Source organism: Muntiacus reevesi, chromosome 1, assembly GCF_963930625.1.
Source record: "Muntiacus reevesi chromosome 1, mMunRee1.1, whole genome shotgun sequence".
In the NCBI taxonomy this organism is placed as follows: domain Eukaryota; kingdom Metazoa; phylum Chordata; class Mammalia; order Artiodactyla; family Cervidae; genus Muntiacus; species Muntiacus reevesi.
In genome coordinates, this window is record NC_089249.1 from 79,409,087 (window position 1) to 79,427,291 (window position 18,205).

General features: G+C 56.7%; 2 protein-coding genes across 4 annotated transcripts in view; both read right to left on the reverse strand.

Moving 5' to 3' along the window:
* Positions 1–1,471: 1,471 nt before the first annotated feature.
* On the reverse strand, positions 1,472–6,119 carry SLC27A3 (solute carrier family 27 member 3). The gene is made up of 10 exons (XM_065926386.1): positions 5,304–6,119; positions 4,762–4,971; positions 4,299–4,457; positions 3,612–3,736; positions 3,164–3,358; positions 2,963–3,053; positions 2,677–2,875; positions 2,358–2,455; positions 2,103–2,233; positions 1,472–1,782 (listed from the first exon to the last, which is right to left on the reverse strand). The coding sequence occupies exons 1-10, from the start codon at positions 5,950–5,952 to the stop codon at positions 1,606–1,608; spliced, it is 2,034 nt and encodes a 677-aa protein (XP_065782458.1). The 5' UTR covers positions 5,953–6,119; the 3' UTR covers positions 1,472–1,605.
* A 1,288-nt stretch (positions 6,120–7,407) lies between these two features.
* Positions 7,408–18,205, reverse strand: part of INTS3 (integrator complex subunit 3) — a 38,492-nt gene continuing 27,694 nt past the window's right edge. For all 3 annotated transcript variants that reach the window (XM_065903812.1, XM_065903811.1, XM_065903808.1), the window contains 16 exons: positions 17,575–17,694; positions 17,111–17,240; positions 16,639–16,693; positions 16,340–16,443; positions 15,755–15,799; positions 15,423–15,542; positions 13,485–13,638; positions 12,393–12,461; positions 11,498–11,573; positions 10,935–11,048; positions 10,530–10,578; positions 9,321–9,488; positions 8,887–8,987; positions 8,698–8,770; positions 8,361–8,517; positions 7,408–8,248 (listed from right to left, as the gene is read on the reverse strand). In XM_065903812.1, coding sequence (XP_065759884.1) covers positions 8,171–8,248; positions 8,361–8,517; positions 8,698–8,770; positions 8,887–8,987; positions 9,321–9,488; positions 10,530–10,578; positions 10,935–11,048; positions 11,498–11,573; positions 12,393–12,461; positions 13,485–13,638; positions 15,423–15,542; positions 15,755–15,799; positions 16,340–16,443; positions 16,639–16,693; positions 17,111–17,240; positions 17,575–17,694 — 1,613 coding nt within the window. In that variant the 3' untranslated portion in view covers positions 7,408–8,170. The remainder of the gene's footprint in view (positions 8,249–8,360; positions 8,518–8,697; positions 8,771–8,886; positions 8,988–9,320; positions 9,489–10,529; positions 10,579–10,934; positions 11,049–11,497; positions 11,574–12,392; positions 12,462–13,484; positions 13,639–15,422; positions 15,543–15,754; positions 15,800–16,339; positions 16,444–16,638; positions 16,694–17,110; positions 17,241–17,574; positions 17,695–18,205) is intronic.

The window sequence follows — 18,205 nt, forward strand, 5'->3', positions numbered from 1 at the left end:
AAGGATCAAACCTATGTCTCCTGCATTGGCAGGCAGATTCTTTACCGCTAAGCCACCTTTACAAAAGGGAAACCCCTTTATGAAAGTAAAAATAAACAAGTGGAATACATTTATTTTAACCCAATATTTTGACATGTAGCAATATAGAACAGTTACTAATGAAATTTTTTTCCCCTTTATTTTAAAAGGGTCCTAAGTCTTTGCAACCTGGTGTGTAGTTCACACATCCCATTGCAGACCAGCCGCATGTCAAGCACTCACTAAACACTGGTTGGTGGCCACCATGCTGTGCAGTACAGGTTTCGACCAAATGAGACAAGGATTGGGTGCACGTCTGGTCTGTCTAGTCTGCTGATGATCTGAACTGGGTTTGTTGGTGGAGGGTGGGACAAGGTGTATGTTTTGGAATAGGAAGGTAGGCCACAGGGACCCAAGATAGGTGATGGGGTGTGTCCCTTGACCTCTCACGTTGGGAAGAGGGTTTGGAGGGGGAAAGATAATCCAAAAGAGAGTAGTAGAATTTTTTGTGGACCCACTGCTTAAAACAGGAGGGGAGTTTAGTTCTAAGACAAGCAGCAGTTTCATCATTTCAAGCTTTTAAGGTGATTAACTTTTTTTAAAGCTATTTTGAATCAGTTTTATTTATTTAAAAAGATTTTTTAAAAAAAATTTGGTGATGCAATGCAGCTTGCGAGATATCAGTTCCCCAACTAGGGACTGAACTCAGGCCACAGTAGTGAAAGCGTGAATCCTAACCGCCAGGGAACTCCCTGATGATTCACCTTTTTGACACCTTATTCAGGAGCTAAGGAGAGGCCCCTTTCCTTGTGATTTCCCCATCCCTCTGCCACCACAAGCATACATGTGTTTGGAGCCCTGCTCCAAGGAGGGCTTTCAGGCAGACTCTCCCCAGAAACTGTGCTGCTACTTCTGGGAATACAGGACTAAATGTGGGTAAAATTTGGAACATCTGAGTTGCACTGGCTGGCTGCACCCCTCCTCCTCATGGAATGAATAACAAAGCCAGTTTTTGGGGGTGAGAGGTGTCTAGAGGGTCCTTTCCCTCTAAATGAAGCCTCTGTTTTGCCCATTTAAGACCTTTCCCCAGGCCCCAAACACAGGTGAGCTTGTGGAGATGTTTGGCTGCCCGCAGGGGGCATTGTTTCCAAACCTCTGTTCACTTAGGCCATTTGAGCGAGCCCCTTGGGACCTCTGGCTCCCCAGAGGAAGCAGTGGGGGCCCCACGCTCAGGGAGTGAAACTGGGACAGAACACCCACAGCACAGACATCAGTCATCAGGGGTTTTCCAGGGACAAGGATCACACGGGGTCATCCGAGAGGAAAAATACTGAGATCCAGACAGTGAGCTCAGGCCCAGAGTCAGGGCAGGAGCGCCTGTGGCTCCGACTGGGAGAAAATGTCAGCGAGAAAAGCAGTTCCACAGACAGACAGGAAAGTGGATACTGTGGAGCAGAAAGGCAGAACCAGAGGAGCTCTGGTCACGTTTATTACAAAATAAAGATCGCAAACCTGGTACAGAAAAGATCCCTAGGAGCAGCTCCCCAGCCCACAGAGGCCCCGTCAGGCGTGCTAGCGCGGGGGCTCTCAGATGCGAAGGTCCCCAGCCAGGAGGGCTCTGTACCGGGCCGGGGTGAGCGGCAGGTAGGCGCCCCCGGCCTGGTCCAGAACGTAGAGTGGGTCGGACAGCGCGCCTGGGTCAAAGCCCTCTTTTGCCATCCGAACCTTCTGCTGCTTGAAGGTCTCTGTGGTGGCCAGGGACTCCTGGGGAGGGGGAGGTCAGAGGAGGCTGAAGGAAGGGGTATTCTGCCCCAGCGGTTCAGGGGAACTGCCTGAGTTTTGTGAAGGGGCAGGTCTGGGGAAAGAGGAGATGAGGTCCAGGTTTAGAGGAGCGGGTGACAGGGAAGAGAAGGGGCCAGGCCTGAAGGATGAAGGGGGTGAAGAGTATGTGTCTGGGAAGGAACTGTGTTGTTTTCTCTTCACAGAGTATGTTATGTGGGGGTCCTCTGGTAGGGTTTGGGAGTCAATGACTGCTGCAGATACATAGGGTGAGGTAAAGGGTCAGAGCAGGGGTGGCTGCTTACCTGGAGCCTTAGGAATCGAGGCCGGGCATAAGGTGGCAAGTTCTCAGAAACATGGGCATAGAGCTGCACAAGGTCCAGAGAGTGGGGGGGACGGAGAGCCAGGGCTGCCATCCCCGCCCGGCCTTCATGCCCTGGTGGGCGCGGGGGGCAGGGTCAGCCGTGGGCGCTGACCTCCACGAGGCCCTCTGCTCCCTGCACCCGAGGGGACACCACCGCCGAGTGGTGGGCCTGGCGCCCTCCCCGCCACCTGGGCACCTGGCACAGTGACTCCGTAGACGTTCACCTCCTGAAGAAAGTCCAGGGCCTCCAAGGCCTCGGCCACCTCGGTGGTGGCCACATTCTCCCCCTTCCACCTGCCAGAGACGGGAAATTGGGAGTTAGCGGGCAGGGCTTGGTGGGGAGAGACAGAGGCCGGGATGAGGGCGAGGTGCCAGATGGTCTCGGGGAAGAAGTTGGAGGCTGGAGAGGAGAGGTTAGGTGAGAGGCTAGGTTGGTGCACGTTAGAGGTTCAGAGGGTTTGGGTCCCAGAGATTCAGATGCCCAGGAGAAGAATCAGAAAGTGAGGGGCAGGTACCTGAAGGTGTCTCCAGTACGATCATGGAAGCGGAGAAAGCCCTGGTTGTCGCAGACTAACAGGTCCCCCGTGTTGAAGAAAACATCCCCAGGCCGGAAGACGTCCTTCAGCAGCTTTCCCCGGGCCAGCTCTGGCCCCCCAGCGTAGCCCAGGAATGGCGACTGCTGGCTCACAGGGGCCACCAGCAGGCCTGGCTCGCCTGCCAGAGCCACCGGGGTCAGGGGTGGCCGCCCCCCACCCCACTCTCCAAGTGCACCACCCCCGCCCACCCCACCTGGACACAAACCTGGAGATGTGGCCACACAGTGCCCCTGGGTGTCCCGAATTGGCTCCCCTGTGGTGACATCATAGCGAATCAAAGAGAAGGGGAAGACATGCTGGGGGAAGGGAGACCCAGGGACTGGGTCATTTCCGGTGCGTGAGCCCCCTCCCCGCTCACTCCCCCGCCACCGTCCCACGGATTTCCTGGGTTCCTCCTGAGACTCACCCTGTAGAGCCAGGAGGCGCGCCCCACAGCACCCTGCTGTCCGGTGTAGTTGAACGTGGCCACATTGCCCTCGGTCAGCCCGTACGTCTCCAGCACCTGCAGGGGCCCGAAGCGCCGCACAAAGCGCTCCCAGGTGTCTGGCCGCAGCCCGCTTCCCACCACCAGTCGGACCTGGTGTCCACGTTCTGCCTTGTTCTGAGACGAGTGGGCAGAGGGGCGGGAGCTTCAGCCTCCAGCTGCCAGCCGGCTCCCCGGAGTGGGGCCCTGCTCCCCATTCTCCTCGACGCCCTCCACTAAGCATCCACGTCCGACCACCCAGGCTCCTTCTCCCCCCTTCCATTTCTTCTTCTTGCTTCCTCTCTCTGACTCCCAGACAACGGTCTCAGTGCCCCCTGTCAACTGGCCATCTCCCTGCCGCCGTGGCTCTGCCAGGATCTGCCCCACGCACCGGGGGCTGGTTGACAAGGTACCGGCACAGCTCCCCGATGTACTGGAACACCGTCACCCCGTGCTGCTGACAGTCCTCCCAGAACTGACCAGCTGAGAACTTGGACTTCAGCACCACCGTGGCCCCTGCCAGAATCAGGGAGGGAGAGGAGGAAGGAAGGAGGTGAGCTTAATAGCTGGAGAGGGGCGTGGGGGCCTGACTCCCTTCTTCCCTGGGAAGACCAGGCTGTGACCTGAAAGACCAGGCTGTGACATTCATCCTTGCCACAGGCCAAGCTGGCCCTCATCCTTTCCCACCTGTAATTTAGGGAGGTCACCGCCTTGTCCCCACTTCCATCCTCACGCAGTCCATTCTCTGAATCCTGCCCCCAGGTCCCAACCCTCTTCTCCATTTGCCCCTTCCTGGGCTGACATTCACAGCCCTCCCATCCCCTGGCCTTTGGAGCCTGGAGTTCTGCGAACTGCATGGCCCCGCTGGTTGCTCAGCCTGTAGGTCTGAGCAGGTGATGCTTCTCCATTGAACCAGGAACTCCTGGAGAGGAGACCCAGCCTCCTTCCTCTCCATTCTCTACCGTGAAGGGCTCAGGAAGCATCCCCAGGTGAGCACACCACCGTAGGTACTTAGAGGTTTGCTGGCACAAACACTTGCCAGAGGGCTGAAGGAGGGGTTGGGGTGGGAGAGACTGACCAATGCCCAAGCATCCCACGATGCCCAGCAGGGAGCCAGACATGTGGTACAGTGGGAGGGCGAGGTAGATCACATCCTCCTGGTGGGCACCGCACAGCTGGTAGAATCCCTGGCATTGCAGGACCTTCAGGTGACTGATCCGAGCAGCCTTGGGGAGGCCTGGGGGTGGGGGTGGCGGAGGTCAGGGAAGGGTCTGAACCCCTCTTTGCCCCTGCTGGGTTTCCCACAGCAAGAGGCAGAGGCAAGGCTGAGACTGAGAAGGCAGACCGGGATGTCCCAGAAATGAGGGACGTTCAGGGAAGTGGAGAAATGAAGAGGGGTGGGAGGATTGGTGAAGTAGGGGATCCTGGCCCTTCTCTCTGGGGGCTTTGGAGGAGTGGCCTAGGAACTGAGGAGGTCATAGATCATGTTCCCAGGCCCCTGCCTTCCTTGGCTTGAGATTCTAGGAGGTAAATATCCTCACCCGTGGTGCCGGAGGTGAAGATATACAGGCACGTGTCCGTCATGTTCTGGGGGGCAGACAGGTACCCGGGCACTGGCCCATCCACTTCCGCTGAGGCCTCAGCCAGAAAATCGCTGATTCCAGCAGGACGGCTGTCAGAACCCACAGCCCACAGGTGAAGCCCCATGGCTCTCAGGGCCGGCAGATCAGGCTCCAGGGACTCCAGGAATTCTGGATGGGGTGGGAAAGCACAGTCCCGCAGTTCTACCCGACCCGGAAGACTCCCCACCCCCGACTCGCACAACTCCCGAGTAAGGCTGAAGAGGACAGAACCGACGTCCCATCATGGGGCTGGGACCTGGAGCCCAAGTCTTGGGGAATCCCTGGGAAACCACACAGAGAGCCAGCTGCCTCCCATCACAAGCCCGAAGAACTCTTTTCCGCGCCGCTTCCGAACCCCTTGGAGAGATGCGGCCTCCTCCCCAGCCCACTCTTGCTCGGCCCTCGGCACGCCCCTTTCCGCGGCTGGCCCCGCCCCCGTCTGTCGGGCGCTCCGGCCTTACCTGGCGCCAGCACCAGCGCGCGGGCGCCGCAGCTGCGGAGGCAGTGCTGGAGGGGACCCCGGCGCAGAGCGGTGGGCACAAAGGCCGTGCGCAGGCCGGCCTTGGCCAGGCCGAACCAGAGCCACAGGAACTCTGGGCAGGCGGGGAGCAGCAGCGCCACGGTGGCCCCAGGTGCCAGAGGGGCCGCGCCATCCCCTTCCCGCACGGCCCGCGCCGCGCCGCTTCCGGCCGCCTGGTCTCTCGCGCAGTGCGCCGCCAGCTCGCCTTCCCCGGCGCCCCCCGTGCCGCCGCCGCCGCCGGGTCCCCCGTCCCAGCCTCGCGCGCGCAAAAAGGCGCGCGCAGCCCGGTTGCTCTGGCGCTCGGCCTCCTCGTAGCTAAAGCGCTGCGCACCGTGAATGAGAAAGGTGTGCGCCGGGCGCTGCCGGGCCAGCTGCGCTAGGCGCCAGGCCAGGCTGCAGCCCCCCTCAGGACCTTCTGGGTCGGCGGCAGCCGCAGCCAGAGCGCGCGCTCGAAGGGCCCGTTTGCAGCGTAGGGCGCGCATCGTGAAGGCCAAGTCTGCCGCGAACCAGCGCAACTGAGACCATAGGCGCAGCGGTAGCAGCAGCAGCGGCAGCAGCAGCAACAGGGGTAGCAGCAGGAGAGAGGCCATGGTGCCCGCTTCCTCCGCTCGGCCCGGTCTGGCCCCAGCAGCTCGCAGACAGGCCCGATACTCCCGACAAACTGGGGCCGCTGGTCTAGCGCTCAGACCTCTCCTTCCCGGGAGCGCGCGCGTTGGCACACGCCCCTTCCCACCCGGCCCCCCTCCCCACGGGCGAAGAGCCGAGGCCCGGGAGGAGTGCTAGTGGGGGGCGGCCCCGCAGCCCGGCCCTTCCCAGAGCGACGCTCCGCCCCAGGCGCGCTCCCTCCCGGGCCTCTCGCGGCTCGCACCCTACCAACTCCTGGGCGGTGCTCAAGCCTTCCCTAAATCCCAGGGTCGGGTCTGTTTCAAGGTTTTCTCTAGGACAGTCTAGACATCTGGCTGGACTTTGGGCCCCGGTCAGAGAGCCATGACACCAAGAGCCGAGTCCATCTTTCCCTTTTCCCTCTGTTTCACCGGATGCGGGAAGGTGGCACTCTCTTCCAGGAGACTATAGAACTCGGCCTCCGGCCCACATGGTGCTGCAAGTTGCGGCATGGCACGTCGGGCAGACCCATGCCCTCCCTCCAGCCGCCAGTAGCAGCAGCCCCAGGAGATGGGTGGGGGCCGAGAGCGAAGTAGGGGAGAGGTGGAGGCCCAGACAGCCAGACTTCTGGAGGGGCCACGGCGGCAGAGGCCCCTCCCTTTGGGCAAAAGGACAATAATTGGGGCCAGCCAGCGAATGCTTTCCATCCTGGTTTTAATTGGGGCAGAGGGAACAGGGGAAGGAGAGAGGCGAAGGAAAAGAGGCCTCCTGCAGTTTAAGCTTTCAAAGGAAGGAGCAGCAGCTTTGAGGGATGGGAAAACCTGGGTTCTGTAAAAGATAAATTTGCCGGCTGAACAGGAGGAGCTGTCTGCTGTCAGCCCGAACTTCACTCCTGTCTCTTCAGCCTGCCACTCAAGCTCCCGGGACAGCAGGGGAACAAACGCATAGCCAAGGAGCTTTTCTGCTGGTAAACATGAATGGGCAAGCGGCTGGAAGAGGGCTCCTTCGCTCAGGTATCTGAACTCTCTACTCCAGGCACACATATTAGCAACCCCTGCCCCACCCAACCCGCGCCCAAGCAGGCAGTCCTCCAGTAGCTGGTAAGCATTAGAGTATGACACTAGCTTCCAGAAGGAAGCTATGCTCACCACTACACCACCAATGTAACACCAGCATTCTGGCAGCTTCTGGAAGCCTCTAGTTTTCTTGAGAGATGGATAAGGACAGACAGGCTTCTGGGAGATGGTACAGCATCGATTTTCTGCCTGGACAGGTCAGCGCCTGGCCTGCATAGCCAGGAGCAGTAAGAAGCATGTGGCGGTTAAAGCCAACTCCCTCCTGCTCTGGACAAGAAGGGGGCAGGCAGGAAGAGAGAAGGGGGAGAAGGGTGCCAATTAAACCAAGACCACCAGTACATGCACAGGGTAAGTGGGGGCAGCAACTCTGGCACAGAAGAGGTTCTGGCTTGTTTTATTGTCATTTAAAAACAACTTTTAAAATGCGATTATCTCTGCCAAAAAAAGAAAAAGACAAGACAGACAGATCCAAGGAAATGGGACCATTTGACAGTTCTGTGGAACATGTCTCTGGGACTCCCAGGGCTCTGGCCCGGCGTGAGGTGCCAACTTCAGGTCAGCACCAGCCTCCAGGGCGGCCCGGGTGTGGCTGTGGCCCCCCTCTCAGATTCCTTCCTGAACACCTGTGGCATCTGGCCCTCGGAGAGGAAAAGGCGACTTGAGCACATCACAGATTAAATGCTCATTTCACACCGATGTGCAGAGGACAACTATAAAATGCCTGTTCAGAGCAGATCAAGACCCGAAAGGGGAGCGGGGTGGGGTGCACATACACATTTTGCTCTCATCCTAGCCTCTGTGGCCAGCTGCCCCTTGGCCATTTCTCTCCTCTACTGAAATAGCTTTTGGGGAGGCTGGGGGAGGGGGCAAGGACTTCCACCACAGTCCCAGCTTCGCACAGCCTCTGGCTTCAGTGGGAACCCGACTATCAGCGGCAGCAGCAGTGACGGGGCTGCAGGCCCCAGAGGGGGGTGGGGCTGGGGCTGATGGCAGCTTCTCAGGCTGTGCTGAAGGGGGCAGCTCGTCCTTCTCCCCGGGAGAGCTTTGGGATGGGGACAGGCTGCTCCCCTGCGATCTCCCCAGCCTCTGTTAACCTCTGATGCACCATGGGGGGGGGGCGGGGACGGCCTCAGTCACTGTCAGACCCCACCGCAGAGGACCCTTTCCGCTTCCGTTTGGTGGGCTTCGGCTTTGTGTCTTCTTCCTCCTGAGGGAGAGGTGGGAGAGAGTCGCTAGCCCGGGCAGCTGCTGGGCCCAGCTCTGCCACACCCCGCCTCTCCCCGCATCCCGTGCGTGGCGTGCCCGGCCAGGGGTCTCACCGAGGCACTGCTGGAGCCAGACTCCTCCTCGGCATTAGGCGGCTGGGTGGCATTCTTTCGACTTCGGGGGCTGGACAGAGCGGCTTTTCGCCGGCTCTTGGGTGGCTTGGTGGAAGAGTCCTCGTATTCCTCGGCCAGGGAGAAGAGATCGCTGAACCTGAGAGGGAGAGGGAGAGCTCAGAAGGTGGGCGTCCTGGCCCCCAGGCCACCCTCCCACCCTTGTCTCTGATCTGTGTTCAAGCACCTGGTCTCGCCGGAGACTCAGTCTGTGTCCCCAGCAGGCCGCCCTCGCCCACGCCCTCCCCTTTCTCAGGGCCACAAGCGCAGGGAGCCTCACTTCATCTTGTGAGCTTCATCACAGCTCGCCTGGACGTGCTGCAGAGCCTGCAGAATCGGAGTCTGGCTGAAAACTAGAGGGAGAAGGGAGAGGAGGGAAGGAGAACAGTGAGCTGTTTGCGAGCTGCCCCACCCAGATCCACAGGTGGTCGGAGTACTTGGACAGGGCGGACAGGGCGGGGGAGCGTACAGTTCTGCTTGGTGTTGGTCAGGTTGAGACGCAGATTGTCCAAGTGCTCTAAGATCTGCTCCAGAGTCAGCTGGGCCAGCTTGCTGCTGGAACTCCTCAGGCTGCAGGGAAGTCACGAGAGTGAGTCTGAGCTTGGGGTGCAGGCTCCAGGAGCATGGAGAGCCTCCCTTACTGGGGTTCCTCCTCAGGACAGAGGCAGCCCCTACAGAGACAGGCAGGACAGGCCTGGGAGGGGCCGGGCGGGGTAATGGAGGTGTGCTTAGAACAGGGACCAAAGACGGGGCACAAGAAAAAGACGCAGACGCGAAGGGGCCACAGTGGTCCTGCACGCCAGGCTGCTTCACACCACTAGGTGTCGCCCGCAAGCCAGGCAGGGACCAAACTGGACTGCCCTGCTGCCGGGCTGTGGGCCAGGCCAGCGGGGAGGGTCCCACCTCTGCCTCTTGCGTGGGAGGCTGTTGTTCTTGATGAGCAGGGACTTGATATGCTCAGCCAGCAGCTCGTCATGCTTCATGCACCAGTGCCTCAGGATGCTGGTGGTGAACTGGTCGTCAGGGTGGCAGGGCCGGCTCAGCACCATCTTCACCATCTCCTCGCTGGGCCTGGGGGCAAGAGAGGGGTGTGGGCAGGGGCACCTGGCTCACACAGCTGACCACAGGAACTCCTGACACTCTCTCATGGACTTTTCCCCAAAACCCTGCCCTCCCTACCCCGTCCCACCCCAGGGTTGCAATAGCTTTCTACTCTCACATCCTTCTCCCTCTTCTCTTTGGGCCAAGGAATGCCTGGTTTCATCCTTTGCGGACGCCAGGAGACAAGAAGTGAGACTTTTCAGTTTCACTTCTCAGTGGCAGTAGAAGGTGTGTGTGTGTGTGTGCTGGGAAGGAGCCCCACTAAATCTCCCCCACGCTGCCCAGAAGAGTCAAGAAGTGGGGCGAGAGGCAAAAGGACAAGCCTGTGGTGTGTGAGTGCTCCCTGTGCCCTGCCCAGATGGAGCGGTGGGCCACCCAGCATCGAGCTCGAGGAAGGGACACACAGCCCTCCAACCTTCCCACTTCCTGTAGGAAGCTCTGCACCACTTCCAGTCTCTCAGCCAAGAGAGGAGAGAAGGTGGAAGGATGGCAAGGAGGGAGGCAGGAAAAGGTGTACAGCTGCTGCTCCATCCACCTGGGGTTTCTGGAGAAGCGCTGTGACAGAGGGAGGGGCCTCCGCCCGCTCTCCCTCAACGCCCACCCCTGCTCAGCCGGCTTGCCCTCTGCAGGCTGAGGCAGGGACGGTGTGGCTCCCCCACCCTGACCCTTCCTCCTCCAGGACTGGCCTCGTGGTGGCCTCAGGAGCAAGGGGGAGGGGAGCAGGAGCCTCCGGGGATTAGAACTGCTGTGGCAGCAGGAAACAGGGATGTCCGGTCCCCACCTCTGAGGGCAGCTCCTGGTGGGCAGGGGAGTGAAGTCCAGAGGAAGCCCAGATCCCAGGGGACCTGCTTATTTGTAAATCACTTTGGGGGAAGGGTGGAATAAGCAGATGTCAACAACAGGAAAAAACACGGCAGCGAAGAGGCAGGACAGGAGCCCTTATGTGACAGGGCCTCTTGGTGTGTGCAGAGCGGGGACTAAAGAGCCCCCACGGGCGGGGGCAGAACTCACTTCTCTCTTCGGAGCTGAAGCAGGAGACAGGACAGGGCCTCTGGGTGCTCTATGGAGGAGGGTAGAGGCTGTTCAGAGGAATGCAAAATTCTGGAAAGAAATTCCGGCACTTCTCCCATCCCCCAACCACAGCTACTGGAAGGAGTAAAGATAACCTTCAACAAGAAACCAGAAAGAAGGCCCCCAGTCCCGCGCCACCTGAGCCCCAGTTCACACCTGGCTCAGTGGCGGCCTGCGGAACACACCTAGGGAGCAGAAGTGACTGGGGGCCTGCCTTCCGGCACGTGTCACTCTGGTGGGAAAAGGAGCTGTGGATCTGGGCTGATCGCCAAAGCAGCCAGGAGGCCCAAGCCCGGGAGTGTCCTCTCCTCTCCAGTCACGTTCCCCACCCACGACCCTACTCACCCTTGTACTTGAGGTGCTGCAGTATGGGGATTATGGTCTCCAAGGGGATGTTGTGGGCCAGGAAGAGCTGCCAGGCACAGTACTGCTCAAAGGTTTCCCAGTCCAAGCTCTGGACTGAGCAGACCGAGAAGAGACACACATATTCACACTCTGTCGCACACGCAGAGCAGGCCAACCCACTGGCTATCAGCACCCCACGCAAGGACGTACGGGGTGGGAACAGCCATCCCAAGACCACACTTCCAAAGCCTTCATACAACTTCTGTAATCTCGTCACCCTGAGGCTGGGAGGTCAAGGAACTTTTATAGAGCCAAAAAACAGATCCAAACAGATGTTGCCGAAGGCCCACGGTAGGCTGGAAGGACCTTCTACCTCATTCTCAGCCCCAGAACCAGCCTTCCTGTTACTAGAAAGTACACAGCCACCTCTGGGAGATAGTGAAGGACAGGGAAGCTTGGCACGCTGCAGTTCATCGGGTTACACATCTGAGCGACTGAACAACAAGCACACAGGGCTGCCACCCCCTCACCTCCCAGGGAACCTCAGGGCTTGGCACACTCACTGAGTATATTGAGGACTGAGTCTTTTCGAAACATGACCAGGTTTCCCATCATCACGTGGCAGACCAGCTCCTGGAGCTAAAGGGGATGAGGAAGAAGGCAGAAACCATTGGTTTTAAAAGAGGCCAGGAAGCTAGTATGGAAGGAGAAGCAGAAGAGCTCATTCAGGGAAAAATCAGAGGACGTGAAACCCAAGTGATAAAGAGATGTGAAGGAAAAGGCACCCGACGGACACCGGGACTCTGAAGGCTTGAGGGCACTGGCAAGCGGGCAACTGGCATCAGGGGGAACCAGACCCCCCTGTTTGGAGCAAACACTGTTACAGAAAGCCATCCCTTATGTCCTGATGGCAGAGTGAGAAGAGGCAACTTCTCTGCTTGGATGTAGCCTGGACCCCGATCCATCCCAGCCTGTGCTGAGGGAAGGGCCATGGGAGGTTGGATTACAGGTGTAGGGAGGAGAAAGCACAGTGGGAGGGCTCCTGGGTGGGGAGGAGCAGAAATGGGACCCCAGTTTAGGACTGAGAAGGGACCACAAGCCAAGCTACAGCTTCGGAGGGACGTGTGCAGGAAAGGTCAACTAGAAGTGGTCTGACCATTTTTGTTCTGAGCCAAGGGGAAGACCAACAGAGAGCTGAAAACAGTCCCCTCAGTTTCCCTGAAGAAGAGGAGTGCCCCCGAAGCATGGAGAATAAGGGGAACTCCAAGCAGAACTGGCCTACACCTAGCCTGCCGCCCTGGGGCTCCACGTTCCTTCCCAGCCCCTGGGGCCGAAGGTACACACAGTGGCTGCCAGGAGCAGCAGGGTGCCTGTGAGTAGGACTCTCTCTCTGCAGGCAGGAGGGCGGAGCAGGGCCCCACATCCCCAGGCCTCTTGGGATGACAGCTCTGTGTTCACCTGTGCTGAGTCAATAACAGCCACGATCATGTTGAGCAGCTCCCCGCTCCGCAAGGTCTCATCTGGAAACTGGAGGAAAAATGGGAGAGAAGGGCAGAAGTCCAAAGTGCACCCCTCAGCTTTCCCCTCATAGCCCATCCCCACGCCCTACAAGCTCAGGGGATGCTGGGCTAGCCAGACGTGGGGTCCTAACATAATCTCTAAACAAAGATCCAACAGCTATGAGGTTCTTTAATCCTTAAAGAACCCACAGTTTTAAACGTGTGCGTCCACACAGTGAGTATGCGTGTGTAAGGAAAGGAATGGGGAGCCACCTAGAGACAAAGCTGGAGCTGAATGGGACTGGACATGATGTTAGTTCTGTGTGAAGCGATGACAGAATTAGCATTTGCATCTCTGGCAGCAAAGAAATCCAGTGTGTACTGACCCCTGCCAAAGAAGGTACAGACAGTGGGTGTGTTTGGGGAGGGTGCGGGGTGTGGGCTGCGCAGGGCCCCTTCTGGAGGGGGGGGGGTGCTGGGCATGAGTGCCCTTCCTCCCTCGGGTTTTTGGCTAACATCGCACTTCCTCCTGTGATGCCCACACCCTGCGCCCTGATTTCCCTGTTCCTGGGAACTCTCACCAAGAGGAGGAAAAACAGCTGTTATCTCCTCCCATGTCCCAATTCCTAGAGAAGACTACTAGTAAACAAGGGAAATGAGAGCTGAGTCTCCACTACAGAGGCCCTGGTCTTGAAAAAAACCAGAGAGAATTGCAAGGGCAATCAGACGGCCAGAGAGCTTGAATATGTGAACATGGATCTGGTTGGGAGCCCTGTCTGTCCTGCGTCCAGAGGATGGGGCCAAAGCAGAGGAGACAAGTGGACAGGCCCAGACACCAGCTCACAGGACAAGAATTCTGTGGTTTTAGACACTTCTCAATTTGATGGAGAGAGGCAGAAGGAGGGTACGGCTGCGGTGTGGGAGAAGGGGCCTACTGAGGCCAAAAGTGAGGGGGAGAGGAGGGTGAGGGTCGTGTGCAACGAGATGTGGTCTCTTGATGAGCCCACGGGCACAGCTGTGCCATCCCAGGGACGCAGATCGAGGTGCTGACCTCTGTGTAGATGGAGGGTGTGAGGTGACAGAGCAGTCGCACGTCATCCTCCTGGCAGGCCTTCATGTCCATCATTAAGCAGGTGTGTAGGTCGCCCAGCTGGGTGGCCTGGGCAAATGACTCGTACAGGTTCATCTTCCCGGCGGCGGCTTTGCTGCAAGACCAGTCGGGCCTCAGCCAGCAGCTTGACCCAGGCCTCAAAAAACCCCTAAGTAGACCCCCACTCTAGAATCCCTTTGCTGCCCTGAATGCCCCAGGCTAACGTGTCTCATGGCCCTCCCTGGCCTTCCCCAGAGACTTGGTGACTATGGAAATCAGGAGACACTCTTCTTTCTCCCCAGCTTTCCCCTGTGTTCCAAACAGGGCTGAGACCACAATCAGTGAAGTTACCACCTGCTAAGAGTAAAGAACAGGAAAAGAGAGAGGGCGCACGTCAGGTTAGAGAAAGCTTTCTCTCTTGTTCTTTGGGCTGTAAGAAATGAGGGCAATAATACCTACAGATCCCTACCTCACACCATATGCAAACAACTTAACTCAAAATGGGTTACAGGCCTAAATCTAAGAATTGAAATTATGAAACTCTTATAAGAACACAGGAGTAAATCACAAGCAACAAAAGAAAAAAAAACAAAAACAGGACTTGATCAACATTTACAACTTTTGTGTTTCCAAAGATACCATCAAGAAAGTAAACAGACAATCTACAGAATAGGAAAAAATGTTTACAAACCATATATTTGATAAGGGACATCTACCCAGATGATGTCCCTTATCTGAAGAACTCTTAAAAATCCACAAAAAAAAGATAAATACCCAATTGAAAAATAGAGATTGAAACAGACCTTTTTCCCAAAGAAAACACAAATGGCCAATAAGCACATGAAAAACTGCTCATCATCATTTGCCATCAGGGAGATGCTAATCAAAACAATGAGATGCCACCTCACGTGCATCAGGCTGGCTATGCTCAAAAGCCAGCAACTGTCCGGGAGCACGTGGAGAAATCAGAACTCACACAATGCTGGCGGAACCAAAGTGCTTGTGTCACTTTGGAAAGCAGTCTGGCAAGTCTCACAGATGTAAAAATAGAGTTATCATTGGACTCAGCAATTCTACCTCTAGGTATATACTCAGGAAAACCGAAAACATCTGTCCATGCAAAAATCTGTACGTGAATGTTCACAGCAGGTCTGTTCAAAACAGACAAAACAGTGGAAACAACCCAAATGACCGTCAACAGGTGAATGGGAAAATAAATCATAGTAATAGCCATAAACTGCATTATCTGGTCATTAAGAAAGAATGAAATGCAGATACACACTACAATGGGATAAACCTCGAAAACACTGGGCTAAGTGAAAAAGTCAGTCATGAAAAATCAGACACTGTATGATTCCATTTATATTAACTATCCAGAAAAAGTAAACCTATAGAGACAGAAAAGCAGATCAGTGTTACACGTGCTGGGTGAAAGGGAGAATGGGAAAGTGACTGCTAACAGGTATGGGATTTCTTTTTGGGGTGATGAAAACATTCCAAATTAGATAGTACTAATAGTTGCATATCTTTGCTGCTGCTGCTGCTAAGTCGCATCAGTCGTGTCCGACTCTGTGTGATCCCATAGATGGCAGCCCGCCAGGCTCCTCCGTCCCTGGGATTCTCTTTGTGAATATACTAAAACCACTGAATTGTACACTTTAAAACTGTCACACACACACACACACACACACACACACACACACACACACTTTAAAACTGTCTCACACACACACACACACACTTTAAAACTGTCACACACACACACACACACACACACACACACACCCCCCCCACCCCGAGCTCTGGTGATGAAACCAAGGGGGCTGGGGAGTCAGGTATGATAGGAGAGACACGCTCCAGGATGCTTCCCGACACCTTCTTACATGGGACCACACCCACCTGGCCCTTAGGTAGTAGAGCAGGTGGTAGCCAATCTTGGGCTGCTTTTGGTACAGCTCAGAGAGAAGGTCCAGCAGCAGAGAGAAGCTGCTGTTGTCTTCTTGCATCTGGCACAGGTTCCTGGAGTGGGAGATGGGAGCACAGAGGCGAGCTTTACCTGGGGCAGACTCTCCCATGCACTTCTGGGGGGCATGGCTGTCTGTGCCCACTGCATACCCCTCCTTTCTGAGAAGGAGCCTCATCACCCCAGGACAGAGGCATAAGTGTGCTGACAGGGAGGGTGGAGAGGGCAACATCTCCTACAGTTAGACCTAAACATCAGAGAGGCTTACCTAAATATTAGGTAGAGAGGCTTCCCCACAGACTCCTCCAGGGACCTACAAGACGAAGGTGATATATGAGAGTCCATGCAGGACTGAGGAGGAAAGGTGAGCTACAGCCAGCTATTGTGGAGGACCAGCCTGAGGCTAGATGCCAGCCTGCTCCTTTCTTAACGAGCATGGAACTTCCTGCTGCCCCAGAGGCTTGCTCACAGAGAAATCAGGGGCCTAACATGGAACCAGTCTGGTTGTTGTCACTCTAAGTGAGACTCCTGCCCTTCAGGGAGTTCCAGGCAATGGTCCAATCCCACCTGAAGCAGCAAAGACTTGGGGCTGCTGGGTGCGGAGCAGGGCAGGACATGCAGGGAGGCGTCCAAGTCCAGTGACCCCGTATGCCCGGTGTTCAGCAGGCAAAAATAAATCCTCTTTAGGTGAATCAGTACGTGTGAGAAGAAAAACAAATGAAGAGATGATTTTTCTCGAGTCCCCAGCAAGGTGCCTCTTGGACTCGGGCCATAAGAGCATACCCCTAGCTTCCTGAGGCTGGGGTAGGGATGGGGGTGGGGGGTGGGAAGGGTCCAGAAAGATGAGCCTTACTCCTCAGTGATCTCCTCGGGCAGCACTTCCCCTCGGAAGTGGCCCTTGAAGAGCTCCTGCAGGCAGGAAGCGAGGACAGACAGCTGCTCTGAGTCAAAGTCTTCCTGGGTGGTGAGAAGAGGAGAGACTGTCACCGCCTAGACCCAGCCTCACTGCCCCCACTACCCAGAGCCTCTGAACTCATCTGCTTGCAGCTCCAGGATCGGCAGGCCCCTCCCCCAGCAGAAGGGACCCATCCAGAGGAGGGGAAGGGGGAGTAGCTGCCTGGGGGGCTCTGGGCTGGGCTGCTTCCTCCTCACCTCCAGGACCTGGTCCACGATTTCCTGCATGACCTCACACTGGGCCTCTGTGTCGCTACAGAGCAGAAGGGGGAGGAAGTCTCAGGGACACAGAGGAGAGCAGAGAGAGGGACACACACCCAGCACACTCGCGTGCACAGAGACAAAACAAAGGCGCTCTGTGGGAAGCCGGGCTGTGGCGGGGGCCTCAGGGCAGAACCTGCTGCTCCCTGGGCAGCGGCCAAGGAGAAGGGGAACCCCCACAGCACAGCTTCCACTCTTCTATTCAGAAGCTCTTCTACTCAGAACCTTGGAGTGAGAGCCTGGAGGGCTGGGAAACAAGGCTGCCCCTCCCAGCCCACACCGCGCAACCTAAACCGTAGAAGGTCTCCCCTGTGCCGCTTCAGTCACCTCTCCACACAGCCCACCAGAACCCCTCCACACCAGACTGCACCCACCAAGTACCAGGCAGACACCCAGGGCCGGCACCCACCTCCCCTTCTGGAGCTGGAGCACTTTGTCCCTCAGGGACTCATCGAGCTGGTCAAGGTAAGGGGTAATATCAACTGGTTCCTCCACCACTGTCTCCTTGATCGGGTGGAAGCGAAACTCTCTCTTCTTCCCTGAAGGGAGTGATTTAGGAAAAGAGTCACTCAGCCCGGACAGGAGAAGCCAGACAGCCCCCTGAACAGTCGGCCCTGCTGACCCGTGCTGGGTATGCACCATTCACTCAGAGCTATTGAGTGCCTGAAGCACTTCCCTGAGTGTGGCATGTTCTAGCCTCAGGAAGCAAGAAAAGGCAGGGACCACTTGTCCTTTTTTCCCTTCTGCTTCAGTGTCAAGTTCTGGAGTCTCATCCAGGAACACTGATAACAAAACTAACTCAGAGGCACAGAGAAGACACAGAGGCTGCTCCCCCCAGCTAGTCCTCTTAGGACTGACACAAGTCAGCACTACCTTTGCTGTTGAGATCCTCCTCATCGTCACTGAAGGCTGCCTCTGCGTTGTCATAGCAACTCTCATCCTTGTCTGACATGTGGTTGTCCATCTCCATGGAAACTGGCTCCTCGATTTTGACTTGGAAGAAAGAAAGACAAGGCATTTGATGGCCTCCTGTGTTCCATGCTCTTGGGAAGGGGAAACGAGAGGGAAAGTGGGAGGATAAGGAGCCCATGACCTAAGTGGAACACAGACATTGAAAGGACAGGCATCTTTTCCTCCACCTTCCAGGGCTTGTGGGGGTGGATCTTGCCAGCAATGAGAGCAGCACAGCACCTGAAGCCTCTATGCTCAGCTGAGGATCAGCCAGTAGATAAGATCAGGCACAGTCCCAAGTGCTCTTTAACTTAGAACCAAGTTGGAAAGCTCTGCCTAGCTTAAGCCCTTACCCCAAAACAAAAAAGGAAGGGGATCTGCCTGGAATTGGAAGCAAGATTTGAGACCCAACATGACAACCTCTCATCAGAGGACCAGGCCTGGGGCTGGGAAGAAAGAAGAGATGGACAAAGCTAAAGTGAGATAAACATACATTCCATGAAGGTCTTCTACCTACTGAGAGGCCGGTTAAACACAAAAAAGAGGAGTTAAG

Bases quoted from the DNA above. Each gene is read 5' to 3' on its own strand.
- SLC27A3 (XM_065926386.1), bottom strand. From the start codon at position 5,952: ATGGCCTCTCTCCTGCTGCTACCCCTGTTGCTGCTGCTGCCGCTGCTG. The intron at 2,456-2,676 runs GTACCTGCCCCT...CGTCTCTGGCAG, and splicing joins CGTACTGGAGACACCTTCAG to GTGGAAGGGGGAGAATGTGG. The intron at 2,234-2,357 runs GTGCCCAGGTGG...CGCGCCCACCAG, and splicing joins CTACGGAGTCACTGTGCCAG to GGCATGAAGGCCGGGCGGGG.